General features: G+C 40.4%; 1 protein-coding gene across 4 annotated transcripts in view; it reads right to left on the bottom strand.

Annotated features, from left to right (window-relative positions):
• CDON (cell adhesion associated, oncogene regulated) overlaps positions 1-17,135 on the bottom strand; it is a 105,329-nt gene that overhangs the window by 17,311 nt on the left and 70,883 nt on the right. For all 4 annotated transcript variants that reach the window (XM_060605167.3, XM_060605164.3, XM_060605165.3 and 1 more), the window contains exons 15-18: positions 16,035-16,157; positions 11,316-11,537; positions 8,577-8,857; positions 5,561-5,640 (exon numbers count right to left, since the gene is read on the bottom strand). In XM_060605167.3, coding sequence (XP_060461150.3) covers positions 5,561-5,640; positions 8,577-8,857; positions 11,316-11,537; positions 16,035-16,157 — 706 coding nt within the window. The remainder of the gene's footprint in view (positions 1-5,560; positions 5,641-8,576; positions 8,858-11,315; positions 11,538-16,034; positions 16,158-17,135) is intronic.

Below are 17,135 nucleotides of genomic sequence, written 5' to 3'. Positions count from 1 at the left end.
TCTCAAACTCATCTACTTCTCTCCATATCTACTGCAACCATCCAAGGGCACTGCTTCTCATCTGGGCTACTGCAATAGCCATTTAACTGGTCCCTTGTATCCTCTTTTGCCCCCTCCAATTTATTCTCCAAACTCCATCCAGAATGTTCTAGCACAAGGCTGTCCTACTTAAAATCTCTCACTGACTCGCCATGGCTCTTATGACCTGCTTTCACTTACCTTTGACCTCTAACCCCTTTGCTTGCCAGGTTCCTGCCACGTTAATCTTCCTGAAGCTTGGTAAGGATCCTAGCATTCTGCTTTGTGGCCCTGCATAAATGGTACCTCTTGTTTGCCTGGAAAGTTTTAAACCTATCCCCTTCTCTTTTCCCTAGTTTTACAAATTCTTCAGAGCTTTAGAGCAAAATGTCACTCGCTTAGGGAGATCAGTCCTTTCAAAGCCATTCTTCACTTTTCCTTTAAAGCATGCAGTTTTGAGTGCATGGTCATTTTTATGTTTCATTTATATCATTTTGGGAAAGGTATGTCTCCCCATCAAACTGTAAGCTCAGTGAAGGCAAGGACAATGCCTGGTGTGCTCACGACATATCCCCCAGGACCTAGCTTGGTGTTTGGCCCACTACAGACCTTCAACAAATGTTTGCTGAATGAATGAATAACTGCTTTTTCCTTTCACTCTCCTTATTTTATCACATCCCTTTCATCAGCTCCTTGAAGACATTTCAAGGCTATAAGCAAAAATAATGAAAGAGAGAAGAAAGTCTTATAAAAAGGATGTCTAATCACTTTAAATGCCTAGGAAATAAGGCAACAACGGTACCTTAAATAATTAAAAATATAAAAATAATCAATTAGCCAAAGCTACCGTCTCCCTTGGTGATCCCATCCATATTTAAGTTTTATCACTTTTCAAAAAATTCTTTAATGTTTATTATGAGAGAGAGAGAGAGAGAGAGAGAGAGAGAATGAATGAATGGGGAGGGGGTGGGCAGAGAGAGAGGGAGACACAGAATCCGAAGCAGGCTCCAGGCTCTGAGCTGTCAGCACAGAACCCAATGCAGGGCTCAAACTCACGAACCATGAGATCATGACCTGAGGCAAAGTTGGAAGCTTAACCGAGCCATCCAGGCGCCCTAAGTTCTATCACTTTGATGCAAATGACTCTTAGATACGTAGCACAGCCCTGATCTACCCCCTGAACCCAACGTCAACATTTTCATTTGTCATCTTGGCTTAGATATCCAGCTGGAACTTGGAACTCTAAATGCCCAAAACCAAATCCATCACCTTTTCTCAATGTCACTTTATTTAAGTTCCTTATTTCTATGACTATTACTGTGGCAATTACCATGCCATCCACGCTGGAAACTTTCTCTTCATTATGCATCTTCCTTTTTTTCTAGATCCGTATCAGTCAGTGGTCAAGTCCTAAAGATTCCCACTCTAGAACCTTCCTCATCTCTTCCTTTCTACCTTCACTCCTTACATGAAAGCCAAATCTTCGTTATGGAAACAAACTGGTCTCCTCCCTGCAATCCCACCTGTGTACTGCAACCACTAATCATAGCCTAAACGCATCTCTTGAATACACTGCTCCCCTTCTCAAAAACCTTTCAGAGATAATTATGATGCGACTAGCCCATTGATTTTCAACATTTAACCAATATCCCCCACTTCTTTGTGTGTGTCTTAATTAATTAATTTATTTCTTTTTGAGAGAGAGAGAGCACTCAAGTGAGTGAGGGGCAGAGAGAAAGAGAGAGAGAGACAGAATCCCATGAAAGGCAGAGAGAGACAGGGAGAAAGTGTGGAGCCCGAAGTGGGGCCCGAGCTTACCTGCTGTGGGGCTTGAACTCACAAACCATGAGATCATGACTTCAGCCAAAGTCGGATGCTTAACTGACTGAGCCACCCAGGCGGCCAATGTCCCCCACTTCTGATTAACATAAAAATCTCCTATCCCTCCTGCACTGTTATTACTGAAACAACAGGGACTTTTTCCATTCCTTAAATGTAGAACTACGAGATTCAACATGCTTCTTCAAACCCTGCTCACTATATTTCGAGCTCTGTTGTAAATCACTATGATCAGACCGTGGGCTCTCCAGAGGTAGGACGCGGGCCAGTACCCAGTACATGGTAGGCACTCAATAAATGTTTCTTAAGTAAACTCCTACACTGTGACATTCAGGGTCATTCAAGATATAAATTCAATCCACTTTTCCATTTTATATCCTGCTACCCTCTACTTGGACTTCACCAGCCAGATTCTCCAGTGGTTCTTAAAGCACGGTCCCAGGACCAGTAGCATCTGTCCCAGTAGGGATTCATGAGGAATGCAAATTCTCAGGCCCCACTCTCTAGCTACTGAATCACCAACTCTAAGGGTAGAGCCTCCTCATTTGTGTTTTCACAGTGCTCCAAGTGATTCTAACGTATATGCTGAAGTGTGATAATCACTGAACTGCACTATTGGCATACCTTTGCGATAATGAGGTTTGGTTCCAGACGACGGCAATAAAGCAAATGTCACAATGGAGCAAGTCAAATGAATCTGTTGGTTTCCCAGTGCATATAAAAGTTCTGTTGACACTATACTATAAAGTGTGCAATAGCATTATGCCTACAGAAATATATATGCACAGCTTAATTAAAAAAATATGTTATTGCTAAAAACTTTAACCATCATCTGAGCTTTCAGTGAGTCATAATCACTGATCAGATCACTATAACAATGAAACTATAATAATGAAAGAGAACTATGATATGATATTATAAGACTTATAATATTATAAGAATTATAATAATGAAAAAGCGTGAAATATTGTGAGAATTACCAAAATGTGACAGAGTCGCGAAGTAAGCAAATGCCGTTGGAAAATGGGCACTGAGGGACATGCCTGATGTAGGGTTACCACAAAACTTTAACTTGGACAAAACACAGTATCTGAAGAGTGCAATGAAATAAAGCACAACAAAATGAGGTATGCCTGTATCCACCCTCAGATAAATGTTCATATAACTGAACTGAAATTTTGCCTCGTTTTGCATACACACTAGTTCAACTGGTGTTAGGAAATGCAAATGTATTCTTAGTAATGTCAATATCCTAAAGGTGTAAATTAACTAAAATTGTGCATATTTGGGGGAGTAAATCATGTATCATCTACGTCTCAGCATCAGAAGCTTATTACAAACTTTGCCATCTTGGGGGATCTTGAGAAAAGATGTCTCTTTTCAGTTTCAAAGTGAAAAGAGAAGCTTTACATTTAATGATTCCAATTTTCCAGAGTTGAAGGTAGGTACTTACTGATACTTATCTGGCCAATCATTAAGTATCAAAATCACATAATGGCTCCTGGGAGCCAGGTGAGACATTTGGCTAACCTTGAAGGCAATGCAGACAAGCCAAGATTTGCCCTGAACAGGTAGACTCTTACGTAGGAAGAAGTAAATTTAAGCTGGGGTGAAACAGAAGCTGGTTTTCTCAGGCTAAAAAGAATGTATCCATATTCCCAGGTAAAAGGCAAACCCCCGACATGAAATTCAAGAAGTTATCAACTTGAAAAGTTAATAGAACTATTAACTGTCCACTGTCTTAAAGGGAAAAAAAAAACCAAACATGTATAACAAAACCCCCAATACTATACACATACACTCACTCACACACACATAAAAATGGCTATGAGTGAGTGCAAGACAGTAGATACTGGTCATATTCATATAAATGGGATGCATGTTGGTACCAGGATGATAACATCACCATAAAGACATGATTAGCAGCAAATTACCAAAATCTATAATCAGAGTATGCTGGGCTGATCTTACATTTCCTAGGACAATTTTTCATTTTTCAGCCAAGGACATAGCTATAGAGAGATTATATAACTTTCCCAAGATCATAGATTTGGGCAGTGGGAAAGCCTCTGTCTACTTATTCTTAGACCAGAGGTTCTCTTACAACATTACTCTGATGCCTACAGTTGAACTGAGACCTGCTGAAGAGAAACACAAAGGACAATACATTACATTTTCAGGCAATACCATTCGTTTTCATTAAATCTATTAGATTACTTACCAGGTGTATGAAGCATCTTTAGCATGTTCCTAACAAATTGTGATAAAGCCTAAAGCCAGTTCAGGACAAAAAATGAGGCTTCAGTGTTATAAAACATCTTAAAATTTAGCTGGGTCATATAGATTTTATTTAAAAATGTAACAAGCAGGGGCTCCTGGGTGGCTCAGTCGATTACGTGTCTGACTCTGGATTTCGGCTCAGGTCATGATCTCACAGTTCGTTGAGTTTGAGCCCTCTGCTGGGCTCTGCACTGTCTAGGGATTCTCTTTCTCCCTCTCTCTCTCTGCCCCTCCCCCACTTGCACATGCGCTGTGTGAGCACACACGTGTGCTTACTTACACTCTCTCTCCCTCTCTCTCAAAAATAAACATGAAAAAAATGTAACAAGAAATCTTCGTACACAAAATAGGCAGCTGACTCTTGCTCACATACACACCCTAAGATGGGTTAAGTAAAAGATAAAGAAAAATCTCGAGGAAGTTTTCGTTGCTTTTGCTCTGCAACTCAAAACACATGCTGAGAAATGGACTGTTAGTTCTATACCTGACCGTTTCCTTCCAAGCTCTGGTTTTGGTAAATCCCAGACACAACTCTTAACCTTGTCGTTGATTTGAAAAATATAGGTCCCATCCCATTTCAATAATGAAATATCCAAAATCCAGTCCATACTCCAGTTATCTTATGTAGTAACTATAACACAACTTTTACACTGCAGAATTTTAGACCTGGGATGGGCTTCTGAGACCACGTAATCCAATACCATCGTTACGGAAAAAAAAAAAAGAACTAAGGTTTTTGCCAGACAGAACTTTAACACAAGGAAAAGTCTGACAATCCTTTGGAGTTACTATATACAGAGGTAGCCCGAAAGCTTCCTGAATCTTGTCAAAATTTAAATGAACATGTTACCCTACATATTTCTATCTTGTTTGAAATACTGAGTGTATATACCTCTTAAGAGGTTTTTGAAACTCAGAAAATTAAAAGAAAGTGAGATTTTGCTACTTAATTATCTTGAGGTTTTAAGAATAATAATTTTAAGAAGCGCTGAATAATCTGGTAAGAAAATTTCAGTAAAATTACTATGAAAACACATTACTATATACACAGGGTTTTTCGTTTAACATTCAAACATGCTCTCATTCATGACACAGACGGAAAAAAACAGATGAGAAAAGACAAAGTCTATATGCAGAGAATGCCTCTACTTTAAAGATTTCAAAACATCAAACCTTTTAATAACATCTCAGTGAGAAATAACGTCTTGAATATTGTCCATATAGCTAAATAACCAAAGCCCAGAAAAGTAAAAACTGTAAAGCAGGGCCAAAAAATTAGTAATGGCCTTAAACTTAAGTCTCCATATTCTGAGATTTATATCTTACATAAAATTTCAAGAACTTCCTTTGCCAAAGGGGAGAAAAAGAAGAGTCCTTCCTATACCATAGTCACAACAACCTGTGCAAATACAGAGCCACTTACCTATTGTTGTTCCGACAATTTCGACAGCTAACGCGCTCCAGCGGGTCCGTCTGAGGTACTGCTGTGTACCTCCCACCACCCTGGTCAGGAAGGAAGTGCAGGGAAAAAGAAAAAGAGAAAAGCGTGAAGGTGTCACAGACCAATAATCAAACAGCCTTAAATGTAAAAGCCGGCCCAATAAGAAACAGTTATACACTATATTTTAACCAACCTCTGAGCAAAATGTTATGCTGATCGTTAGTTACCAATATTCACCAATGAATTCTGTACAATATTAAGACTATACCCTACAAGCTAATCGCCATGTTTTTCCCAAGTCTTTTTGTACTGGAAGGAGCCAAAGAAATGGAGACATTTAGTCACTTCCCCTTCAGGGTTTCAAATCTACTGGGCCCAAAATACACTGTACATTACAACCTCCTATTCATTTTTACTTTTCTAGCAGTCATGGAAGAATTTTACGTGATGCCAGTTGGAGAAACAGGGTGGAAATCTGTTTGAATGATGTCACAAGATAAACCCATCTTCATTTTCCTGTAATTATTTCGATTAGGTCTGTTCACTTGACTACACTAAGTTTTCAAACATGTTATATTTTTCCAGATGGAGTAGATTCTCAGCCAGCAATGACTTGGAGGGGAGGATTAATATTTTGATGTTGCTTTTGGCGGAAACTGCCTGGCAATTAAGAAAAATGCCCAGATTAACACATACCTCATTGTAAAACACTCGCTTGACATATACAATGGCAAGAGTTCTTCCAAACTGGGTGTTGGGAACTGAAGCAGGCTTACGGTCAGAGTAAAAATTCTGCTTTCAGACGAAAAACAGCAGAACCGAATTTGATAAGGGTGGGAGAGGCTGTCACACTGCACCCAAACCCAGGGCAGTTCTGCAAGGTTAAGGAAAGTTCAGGCCATTGTTTTTCCCAGAATACTTTCCATTTCCATTCATCTCATAACAACGGCCAGAATCTAAGCAAACCAAAAGTACTGAAAATGTCTCTCCACATTCCTGATCCAACTAGCAACAGGAATTTTTGGGAAAACATTGAGAGAAAGAATATCCTCTGCCACATTCAGATCATGAGCATAAGCTCCAAAGCTTCACAAGATCAAGTTCACCTACGGGGTAATGTGCTCATTTGAGTCACTAAACACATCAAAGTTAATTCAATGATTTTTATGATCACCAGCATTTTTAAAAATTTCCCTATTTCCTCCCACCCAGAAAAGAGGTGTAAGAAAACTAATACGTGAAAACCACAGATGTCAGCCTCTAAAACTGTACACCTAAAGGAGCAACTATTATTTAAACAGAATTTCGCCGTTCAGAAAAACCCAAACTCCTGTGTCCGAATCCTAAACCAAACATCAGACTTATTCTTTTCTGCTTATGGAAACAGCATATGCTATTCAAACTTTAATGCTCTCTCCTTTAGTTTCCTGGACAATGTTACTAGCTTGGACTAGGAGTGGAGACCCAAAAAAGTTTAGAAAGTCTGAATATAAGCCATGTCTTTCCCCACAAAATAATGAAATCATTATTCTCTTTTGATAATGAGATGCACTCAGACAAACGAGGTATTTTTCTACAACACATTAAAACTAGATCACATGAAAACCCAGCAGATGTCCAGCTTTAAGATACGAATATATATTACAGTTTTATTCTCCAAATGTAATATTTTAATAAGTCTTTGTTGAGTTGAGGGTGAAAAAATACCTCTAAACTCCCTTCAAATTTTAGCACATTGTGGGTTATGGCAAGTTTATCTGTAATCAGAACAATGACAAAAATGTCAGTGAGTGCTTAATTTGATCAACTAAACATATTATCTATTTGAAAAATAATGTGGATGCACATACATCCTAACGACATCATAAATCAAACTTCCTAATGTAGAGAACCTCTTTAACCAGCATAAATGCAAAATAAGCTAGTTACTCTAGTCCCGTTTCAAAAAATTAAACTAGATCACTAAGTTATCCCTGAAATAAAGTATTTTTAAAGGTCCATCACTCCTTGTGGCTAAAGGATGGTAATATTATAAAAGGCAAAAATCTTACAGGTAACAGCCCTACCGCACATCAGGCACAAGAGACAAAAGAAACTCATTATAGGCCAGAAGTCACAATCTGGTGGCCTGCAGACATGTTCCACGTGGCCTATGCACTGCTTTCAAAAATTGGAATTAGTTGCCAACGTGTAAAAACTCTCGCCATTTCACCTGGATTTACAAGATGTTTTGGAAAAATCAGAAAACCGGTAACCCCAGGCCCTCTGTCCGTGCCAACACCAGGAATGAACTGCAGCTGGTGTTCTCCAGATTGCTCCCACCTCCAACTGCTCTCTTTCCCAGCTTGCTTCACGCAGTTTCACGATCTGCCTGACTCCCCTGGGCCTGCGAGTTTTCAGATTTTGCTCTAAATGAAGCAAATTTAAAGTCTCAGGTCCAATCTATGCCCTGTGGTATTTCCAGCTCTCAAGAATAACTTCCGGCAAGTTCGTTACTGGTATTCCACTTTCACCATGAAAGAATTTTAAAATATAAACCAAACTGATGAACATAACTATCACCTGACAACAGAAAGTTTACACAGATTACTCTGGATTAAGGGGTTGCCACTGATACATACTATTTCCAGTCCAGTGAGCCTGTAAGGTTTCTATGGTCACAAAGGCCAAGTAGGCCAACCATGTTATTGCACCCTGGTACCGTGGGGCCCAGGGAGGATTTATTTATTTGTCTGTTTGTTTGTTTATTTATTTAAAAAATTTTAAATGTTTATTTTTGAGAGAGAGAGAGAGAGACTGAGCGAGCAGGGGAGGGGCAGAGAGAGAAAGGGAGAAACAGAATCTGAAGCAGGCTCTAGGCTCTGAGCTGTCAGCACAGAGTCTGACGTGGGGCTTGAAACACGAACTGCGAGATCATGACCTGAGCCAAACTCAGATGCTTAACCGACTGAGCCATCCAGATGCCCAGGGAGGCTTTATTTATAATTAGGTCTCTTACATTTACTAGGTGACGAGGATGTTCAAAATCCACATGCGTCCTGGTTAGTGAGCTTGTGTGTCCCGCGTAAAGCCCTCCATTCAAGTTCCCATTCATGACTCCATTGACTCCATTAGAGATCTTATGGTGAACATGGGAGCAGCCATTGCTGAGACCTCCATTACTTAGGAAGCTTCCATGAACATTCCCATTTATCCGATTTGTGCCAGGCAGAGTAGTGTATTCCACCATCTGTCCATTAATATCTGACCCTTGGTAGAGATATCCTGGAGGGTCATATTCTGTTAAAAGAGAAGAAGCAAAACAAAACAAATGAAACAAACAAAAAAACCAAAAACACACAACAGTAAGACACTAAAAAAGACAATCTTCTTGGGTAGGCAGTTTGATTAATGAAACAAACCCCTAAGAAACTATAAATACAAGAAAATAAAACGCCCTAAATATGTTCACTGTGTTCACTTAACGCCTAATTATGAGATATGCTTTGAGAAAGTTATTGCTATTTCCTTGTAAGGAGATAGCTAGGAACTTTGAGTTAATTAAGACTCTGTTAATGGGAAAAGAAATTAACCAGAGAGAAATTACTCAAAAGAATTAATAAATTATGTAAGTTGAAACTATCAAAGTCCTGGCAACACTAAGAAAAAGTGTTTAAACTCCCGCACGCTTCAAAGTGCCGAGAGAAACCGTATAAAAAAACAACAAAAGACAGGGCGCCTGGGTGGCTCAGTCAGTTAAGCGTCCAACTTCGGCTCAGGTCATGATCTCACGGTTCGTGAGTTCGAGCCCCACGTTGGGCTCTGTGCTGAGAGCCTAGAGCCTGCTTTGGATTCTGTGTCCCCCCCCCTCTCTCTGCCCCTCCCCTGTTTATTCTCTCTCTCTCTCTCTCTCTCAAGAATAAATAAAACACTAAAAAAAGGTTTTTTTTAAACAACAAAAGGCAACCTTTAGGTAGGATATTTTATTATTGTTTTGAATTTGTTAAATGTTTATTTTTGAGAGAGAGAGAGAGAGAGAGAAAGAGCATGAATGGGGGAGGGACACAGAGAGAGGGAGACACAGAATCTGAAGCAGGCTCCAGGCTCTGAGCTGTTAGCACAGAGCCCGACACGGGACTCGAACTCACAAACCACGAGATCATGACCTGAGCTGAAGTTGGATGCCCAACGAACTGAGCCACCCAGGAGCCCCTAGGTAGGATATTTTAAATAGTAATAACACTTTTAAATGAAAGGATGGAGTTATGTATACATTCACTGACTATCCATACAGTTCCTTGGTTAATACAGTCCATGTGGAAGTTGTGGTTTACTAAAGGCTAATTATTCCATTTCCTTATACTAAAAGCATTAAATAGTTGCCTCAATTCTGATTTCCACGGGTACACTTACTAGACATATCTAGAAAAAGTGAAATAGTCCTTAGAGAATATGGTACCTAAACTCTACAGTACTTATTGGCAGAGTTCAGATAAATTCTTTGAAGGTATTAGAACATGCCAAGATTGGATTAGGTGTTCTTCCTATTACTGAACTTTTTGCACAGGTGAGTTATTATCAGTATATCTGATTATCTTTTCCACTACAACTGTAAGTTGACAGGGCAGGAGCCATGTTTACTTTTTTACCAGCGTTCATTGCTTAAAACAGTGCCAGGCGCCTCAAAGATAGTTAATGAGTATCTTCTGAATAAATGACTGAATGAACATCACTATCATAAGCTTCTCTCTTTGAACATATTACCAAGTCAGAAAGGGAAATGACCTTAACCAGATTAATCTCGCCCAGACAACCAAAGCAGTACTTTTCCTTTAATGATTCAGCTCACACAACTAAAGTCGATGATACTGAAACCATTTAGAAAAAGAGCCAATCAAATGATCTCCAACCCTTTCAGCCTGGTACCACCACCACTACCAATTCTCTCCCTACTGTCTCCTGGAGGGCACCAATTCGATAAAAACAAATCATCTTTTCTCCCACTGAGCTATTAGCTTTAATTCTCTTATTCTGGGGCCAGTGAGAAAACCAAAAAACCTCCTCCCACCAAAGACTAAAGTCTCTGCTGGATCTGATTCCCCTGATTATAACGGTTGGGAGAACAAGAAAGGGGCAAAGGAGAGGGGAAGGGAGAGAGGTCGGGAAAGAGAAAGGAAGAGGGGTTCTGGGCTAGCTGTTTTCATATACCATCATCACTGACCGTGTAAACACTCTCATTACAAGATACACTTAGGGGGAAGAGATACCAGTCTCGAGCTGTTTGGGTACACCAGGTACTGAAACAGGACCATGTTACCTTAATTTGTGTCATTCAGTAAAAGCAACTTAGGAAAGTATTCTTTTCCAGACTTTCCAGCCTCTTCTATTCCTGCTGACAGGTCTTGTACCAGTAAGAAGGCGTTCCTGCAGCAATCCCAGAGCTCCCGCTTCAAAAACTCTTTGCTCTTTGGTGGTCCGACAAAGCCAGGGTTTCCCAGCACTAAGTCAGCTATTTACTTAGAGACCTGCCTGGTTTTGGCTTTGCTGTTTATTTCTACTGGGCAATTTAATGTGATGCTCCACTTATTCTGGCTGACAGCTAGAACAGTTTTAAAGTCCCCTCCCTGAATGAAGAGTATCTAACATGTTTTATGCCATGACACTCATGCACAAAAGTATTAGGGATCAACATGCATTCTGACAATATTTTCCCACCCATCTTTATAAAAGGACAAGGAAATATTTCTGAATGGCTTACTCTGTATGGTGCTTTGCTGGCGGTTCTTCCACAGGCACATTGCGATGAAAGCCATGAGAATGAGGACCATGACACCCAGCACGCAGCCAACTATCAGATACAACATATCGCTGCTTCTGGTGGGGCTGGTTGCAGGCCCAATGTTTCGTCCACCTCCTGGGGAATTTGGAGGGGTACTCAAGTCTTTGACAGGATACTCAGAAGCTCCAGGAACACGTTTCACTAGTTGAAATATAAAGGAAAACATGATGTCAGAGCGAACACAGACTCCATGAAATGGTTTACTCTCTGAAGGAGGTCTGGTTAGGAATGCAAACCAATGTGTTTACACTTGTTACTGAGATGATGTGACCACCAATGAGTCACAAAGAGGGCTCAAAAGTTGAAAAATCGGATGTGCCAAAGTCTTAGTCCACAAATTCTAGAGAAATCATAAAATCAGGGAAACAAATGTACCTACTTGAACCCAAGCTCCTATACGATTATCTGCCCAATCATCCTTGTAGAAGACTATCAAAGAGTTGAAATACAAATATTCCAACTTACGGATGGAACAAATATTTCTCTGTGATATACTCTGAGCTGAAGAAGACTCAAAAGTACATATTTTATGTCTCTTTCATGTGATTACTATTACAAGATACGGCTTCGGACTATTCGAACAATCATCTGCAATTCCGAAGACAAGCATTTCAAAACCAATACCCTTTGGAGTCCACGTACATGCAGTCTTTTTACCTAATGCATTGATATTCTGAGTAAGAGTGACAACAGAAGCTAGTAACAGGTGGACTCAAATCCCATTTTCTCTGTCCTCAGAAAACATGTTCTTAATGTTTTAAATGTCATAGAGTAGCAACAGAGCATAGTGGCTGACAGCCCGGCCTCTGGAACCACACGGCCCAGCTTTATATTCTCAGTTCTACCATTTATCCTTAGCTGTAGGACTTTAACGTCCACAGACCAGGGTCTGTAGGTGGAAACTGGAGATAACAACTGCTCTATCAGAAGGTTGTAATGAAGGGTAAATGAGTTAATCATGTAAAGCACTTAGAACAGAGACTGGCACATAGCAGTGTTCGATCACTTTTGTTATTATTAGTTATTATACTTCCTGTTACGGCTTGTACTGGGGCAGAGTGGTCTTTAAAAACAATCTGAGTCAATAAGTAGTACAGTGGGGTTCAACTTTCTAGCAACTTTACACAGCACAGAGCTGGGAATCCATAAAAAAGAGGCCACCTTCCAAAGGAAAGAGGTCTCTAACAGTGAAAACTAGATGACTACTCGGCAGAGACTCTAAAAGAAACTCCTACTTTAGGTAGTATGTTGGCTTAGACAATTTGAAGGTCTCTGCCAACTCTAAAGGAAACAAATGAGTTTCTGAGGCAAAATAGACATTACAGATCATACATTAAAGATCATGATTACCCATGGGGAAGTCCGTCAGATTTATCTACTCTTCCTTTAGTTTTTATTTATTCACAATTCTACCAAGCTTGATGATTTTGCCAACTACTGCTAAAGTTAATAAATTCTGTGGTGGAGGTGACACAGACTCATCAACATCAGTAAGAAGAAATAGGAGGACGGGGAGGAGGAAGGGAGGAGGAAGGGAGGAGAAGAAGGAAGGGAAGAGAAGAAGGAAGGAAGAAAAAGAAGGGATGAGGAGGAGGAAGGGGGAGGAAGAGGAGGAAGGGGGGAGGAGGAGGAGGGGGAGGAGGAAGGGGGAAGCAGAAAAAGAAAAAAAGAGGAGTGCCTGGGTGGCTCAATTGGTTAAGCCTCGGCTCTGGCTCTTGATTTCAGCTCAGGTCATTATCTCATTGTTCATGGGTTCCAGCTCTGCATCAGGCTCTGTGCTGGCAGTGTGGAGCCTGCTTGGGATTCTCTTTCTCTTTCTCTTTCTCTTTCTCTTTCTCTTTCTCTTTCTCTCTGCTGGCTCCTCCCCCCCAAAATAAACAAATAAACTTTAAAACAAAAAAAAAAGAAGAGGAAGAAGGAGAATGAGGATGAGGAAGAAGAAGAGGCTAAGAGCATGGAACAAGAAAAGTGAGATGGAAAACATAAAGAGAAAACAAAGAACTAAGAAAAATTATGATAGTCTCTGATATTTAAGAGTAGGGGGAAATGGGCTGGCTTCAACACCATTCCTGAAAAACCTTACTAAATCACTAAAGATAAGACAATCACCGTTAACAAGAACCCTGAGGGGAGCCTGGTTAAGCATCCGACTTCGGCTCAGATCATGATCTCATAGTTTGTGAGTTCAAGCCCCGCGTCGGGCTCTGTGCTGACAGCTCAGGGCCTGGAGCCTGCTTCGGATTCTGTGTCTCCCTCTCCTCAGCTCTTGCCCTGCTCACACTCTGTCTCTCTCTCAAAATCAATAAAGATTTTTTTAAAAAAAATTAAAAAAAAAAACAAAACAAGAACCTTGAGTCATTTATTTTTTTTTATTTTAATGTTTTTATAATTTTTGACAAGAGAGAGGAGTACGAGTGGGGGAGGGGTGGGAGGTGGGACAGAGGATCTGTAGAAGGATCCACCAAAGCAGGCTCTGTGCCGACAGCAGAGAGCCCAGTGTGGGGCTTGGACTCACAAATCCTGAGATCATGACCTGAGCCAAAGTTGGACGTTTAACTGACTGAGCCATCCAGGCACCCCTTGAGTCATTTCTTTAAAAACTGAGATTGTGTATTATACATTCTATTTAAACAGGCTGGGAATTGTGTAATACATTTCAGAAAGTTATTCAATATGAACAGTTAATGTTTTAAAGAGCTTTTTTCATTTTTTAGTGACCTGGAAGTCTGTAGGTAGAACCTTTTATTCCCCAGCAAAGTCAATTAATGAGGCATATACTATTATAGACACATCTATGCTTAAATAATACAGTTATTACACTGTTGTCTATCTTTTATGTTTTGCCTGGCTAGATTCTTAAATGTCTTGGGGACAGAGATGATAAATTCCATTCTTATTTAATTTTGCCCTACATATTACAACACTCTAGAGGCAAGTAACAAATGTCCGTTAACGTATCATAGTGACTAATACAAAAAGCCCCTCAAATATATACTACCCAAATTAAATCCAAGGTAAATTTAAATGTCTGTATATTTATATACACATGTTTAATGTGGATTTAATATGTGGGTTTTGCAGCAGAAAGTCATATGACTAACTTAGCATTAAAAGATGGAACAATGTCTTGTCTTTATAATTCAGTTTATGTGGGGCATCTGGGTGGCTCAGTCAGTCAAGCGTCCGACTTTGGCTCAGGTCATGATCTCACGGTTTATGAGTTCGAGCCCCGTGTCGGGCTCTGTGCTGACAGCTCAGAGCCTGGAGCCTGCTTTGGATTCTGTGTCTCCCTCTCTCTCTGCCCTTCCCCTGCTCACACTCTGTCTCTCTCTGTCTCAAAAATAAATAAAACATTAAAAAAAATTTATAATTCAATTTATCTGAGCCTCAGTTTCTTCATTAAAAAAAAATTTTTTTTTTAAATTTTATTTGAGACAGCAAGCAGGGGAGAGGGACAGGGGGAGAGAGAGACAATCTTAAGCAGGCTCCACACTCAGCGTGGACCCCAACATGGGTTCAATCCCAAGACCCTGGGATCATGACCTGAGCTGAAATCAAGAGTTGGACGCTTAACTGACTGAGCCACCCAGGCACCCCAGTTTCATTTTTGAATTGGTATCATAAAATCACCCTAGCAGACACACTGAAGGCTGCCCAGCCCAGTCAGCAGCCTTTTCCTCCCATACTTGCAAAGCCCCAATTTTGTTGAGCTGTCCACTCAAACCCAAACAACTAAAGTAGGTCCTGATCAATCATTTCCCTCCCGGGAATGGTTTGGGGAGTATGTGACTGAGTCCTGATCACTGAGACCAGCGGGGGTGGGGGACGGGGGAGGAATATGGGAAATTTTCTCTTGTTCTTAAAAACAGACACAAGTTAAAAACAGTCTCTTTTTCTATTAGATTAACTGAGACTGGACAGGAGTTTGTAAATAGCCACATTAGCTGTTTCTATTACGTGTCGTATTATCACCTTTAAAAACAGATAATAGGAGTACCTGGGTGGCTCAGTGGGTTAAGCGTTCAACTCTTGATTTTGGCTCAGGTCATGATCTCACAGTTCCTGAGTTCGAGCCCTGCATCAGGCTCTGCACTGACAGTGAGGTGCCTATGTGGGATTCTCTCTCTCCCTCCCTCTGCCCCTCTCCAGCTCTCTCTCTGTCTCTGTCTCTCTCTCTCTCAAAATAAATAAATAAACATTAAACAAAACAACTAGAAGATATTTTATAGTCAATCTACATATGGAGGCAGAGTTGGGAATTTCAATTTAGCAGAGCGCACTGCTAATTCTGAATTTAACCACCACACTTAAGTAGATAGAGTTACACATAACTGTCATTCAAGAAACCACTTGAAGGGTATAAAGCACTTTTCCCTAAAATTATGCTTTTTTAAAAAAAGTATTCTAATTTTCACAGCCATCTCAGCAATTACTCAGCAAAGATTTCTGATCTCTTTGTGGAGAAAAAGAAAAAAAGAAGAGGAGTGAGTTGCTTGGAGCCACACAGAAATTAATGAATATGATCAATGTTTCCGTAAACTAGGTTTTAGACAAGTGCTCTAGTCAACGTATTATGTTTTCCGTTGGGACAGTCTTCACGCCAGGAAAAAAAAGCATGAGTTCTCATTCCTCTCTTACCTTTAGTTTCACAGATCATCACGTTACTAAACTCGCTTTCTCCCCCTTCGTTGAAGCACTGCATTTTAATATCGTAGGAGGTTTCTGGCTGCAGATGGCCAATCATGTGCCACTGCTTTGAACCTAGAAAGGAGAAGGAAAAGACAAGCTTTACGTATCGCACGACCCAAAGGTAATTTCGAAACGCGGTTGGAACAGCCTCCTATCGCCATAGCGTCTGTTTGCGTGATGAAAATGTCCTTCAGCGAAGCACTTCAGTAATGCGGCAAGATAAACAGCATTTCTGTGACATGCCATGAAACAAATGACAAGAGGTACATGGAATTAAAGCTATACCCGTGCACTGGCAGTAATATTTTGTTTCGTTACCAAGAATTAGTAGTAGGCCTTTCGTAAAATCCATGTTAATTTTATGCATAAGTTAAGGGAGAAAAACCCCTCAAGTCCTCTGGTGGTCTATTTTAACCTAGCAAGTCAATCCAGTCCGTCCACCCTCCAGAAAGCAGTACTATAAATGAGATCAGCAAATGGCGCCCGACCCAGAATAAGCGACCATTTATTTACAAGACAGGCCTCAGAGAAACTCTCAGTTCTGCTGGACTGGATGTGACGTGAACAGACGTCTAAGTGAATGTCTGAACAAATGGTTGAGAATAATCAAAAAGCAAAATCTACTAGCGGAAACTCTTGGTTCCTGCTCCACTATTTCTTTTCTTTTGAGTCAGGGTCTCCAAACCACACAAGTATCTCTAATAGAATGATTTCTGTTATCCATGGCACCCAGCCAACGTTTCATTTAGAAACACTCCCCAAACTGAACCAACTCTCATGCGAACCACTCTCCATTTTTACTTCCACGGACATGTGATGAACTTTAATAAACAGGGACACTTCTGGCAGATTTAATGAACTCTTCCTGCACCTTTAATCCCTCTTAGAACATACCTCTTCAAACTGTTTCCACAGTTCCTTAGAAGCTCAACTATACCACCTACTGATTTAAGAATTAATTGAAGGGGGAGGAAAAACAAAACCAAACCACACAAGCAAGTCAAATCTACTCGGCTGACAGGTCCAACAGCACTGGGTTCCTTTCTAATT

This window comes from Panthera onca, chromosome D1 (genome assembly GCF_046562875.1).
Source record: "Panthera onca isolate mPanOnc1 chromosome D1, mPanOnc1 haplotype 2, whole genome shotgun sequence".
Taxonomy (NCBI): domain Eukaryota; kingdom Metazoa; phylum Chordata; class Mammalia; order Carnivora; family Felidae; genus Panthera; species Panthera onca.
The sequence above is the reverse complement of the archived record's forward strand: the minus strand, read 5'-3'. Positions and strand labels throughout refer to the sequence as shown.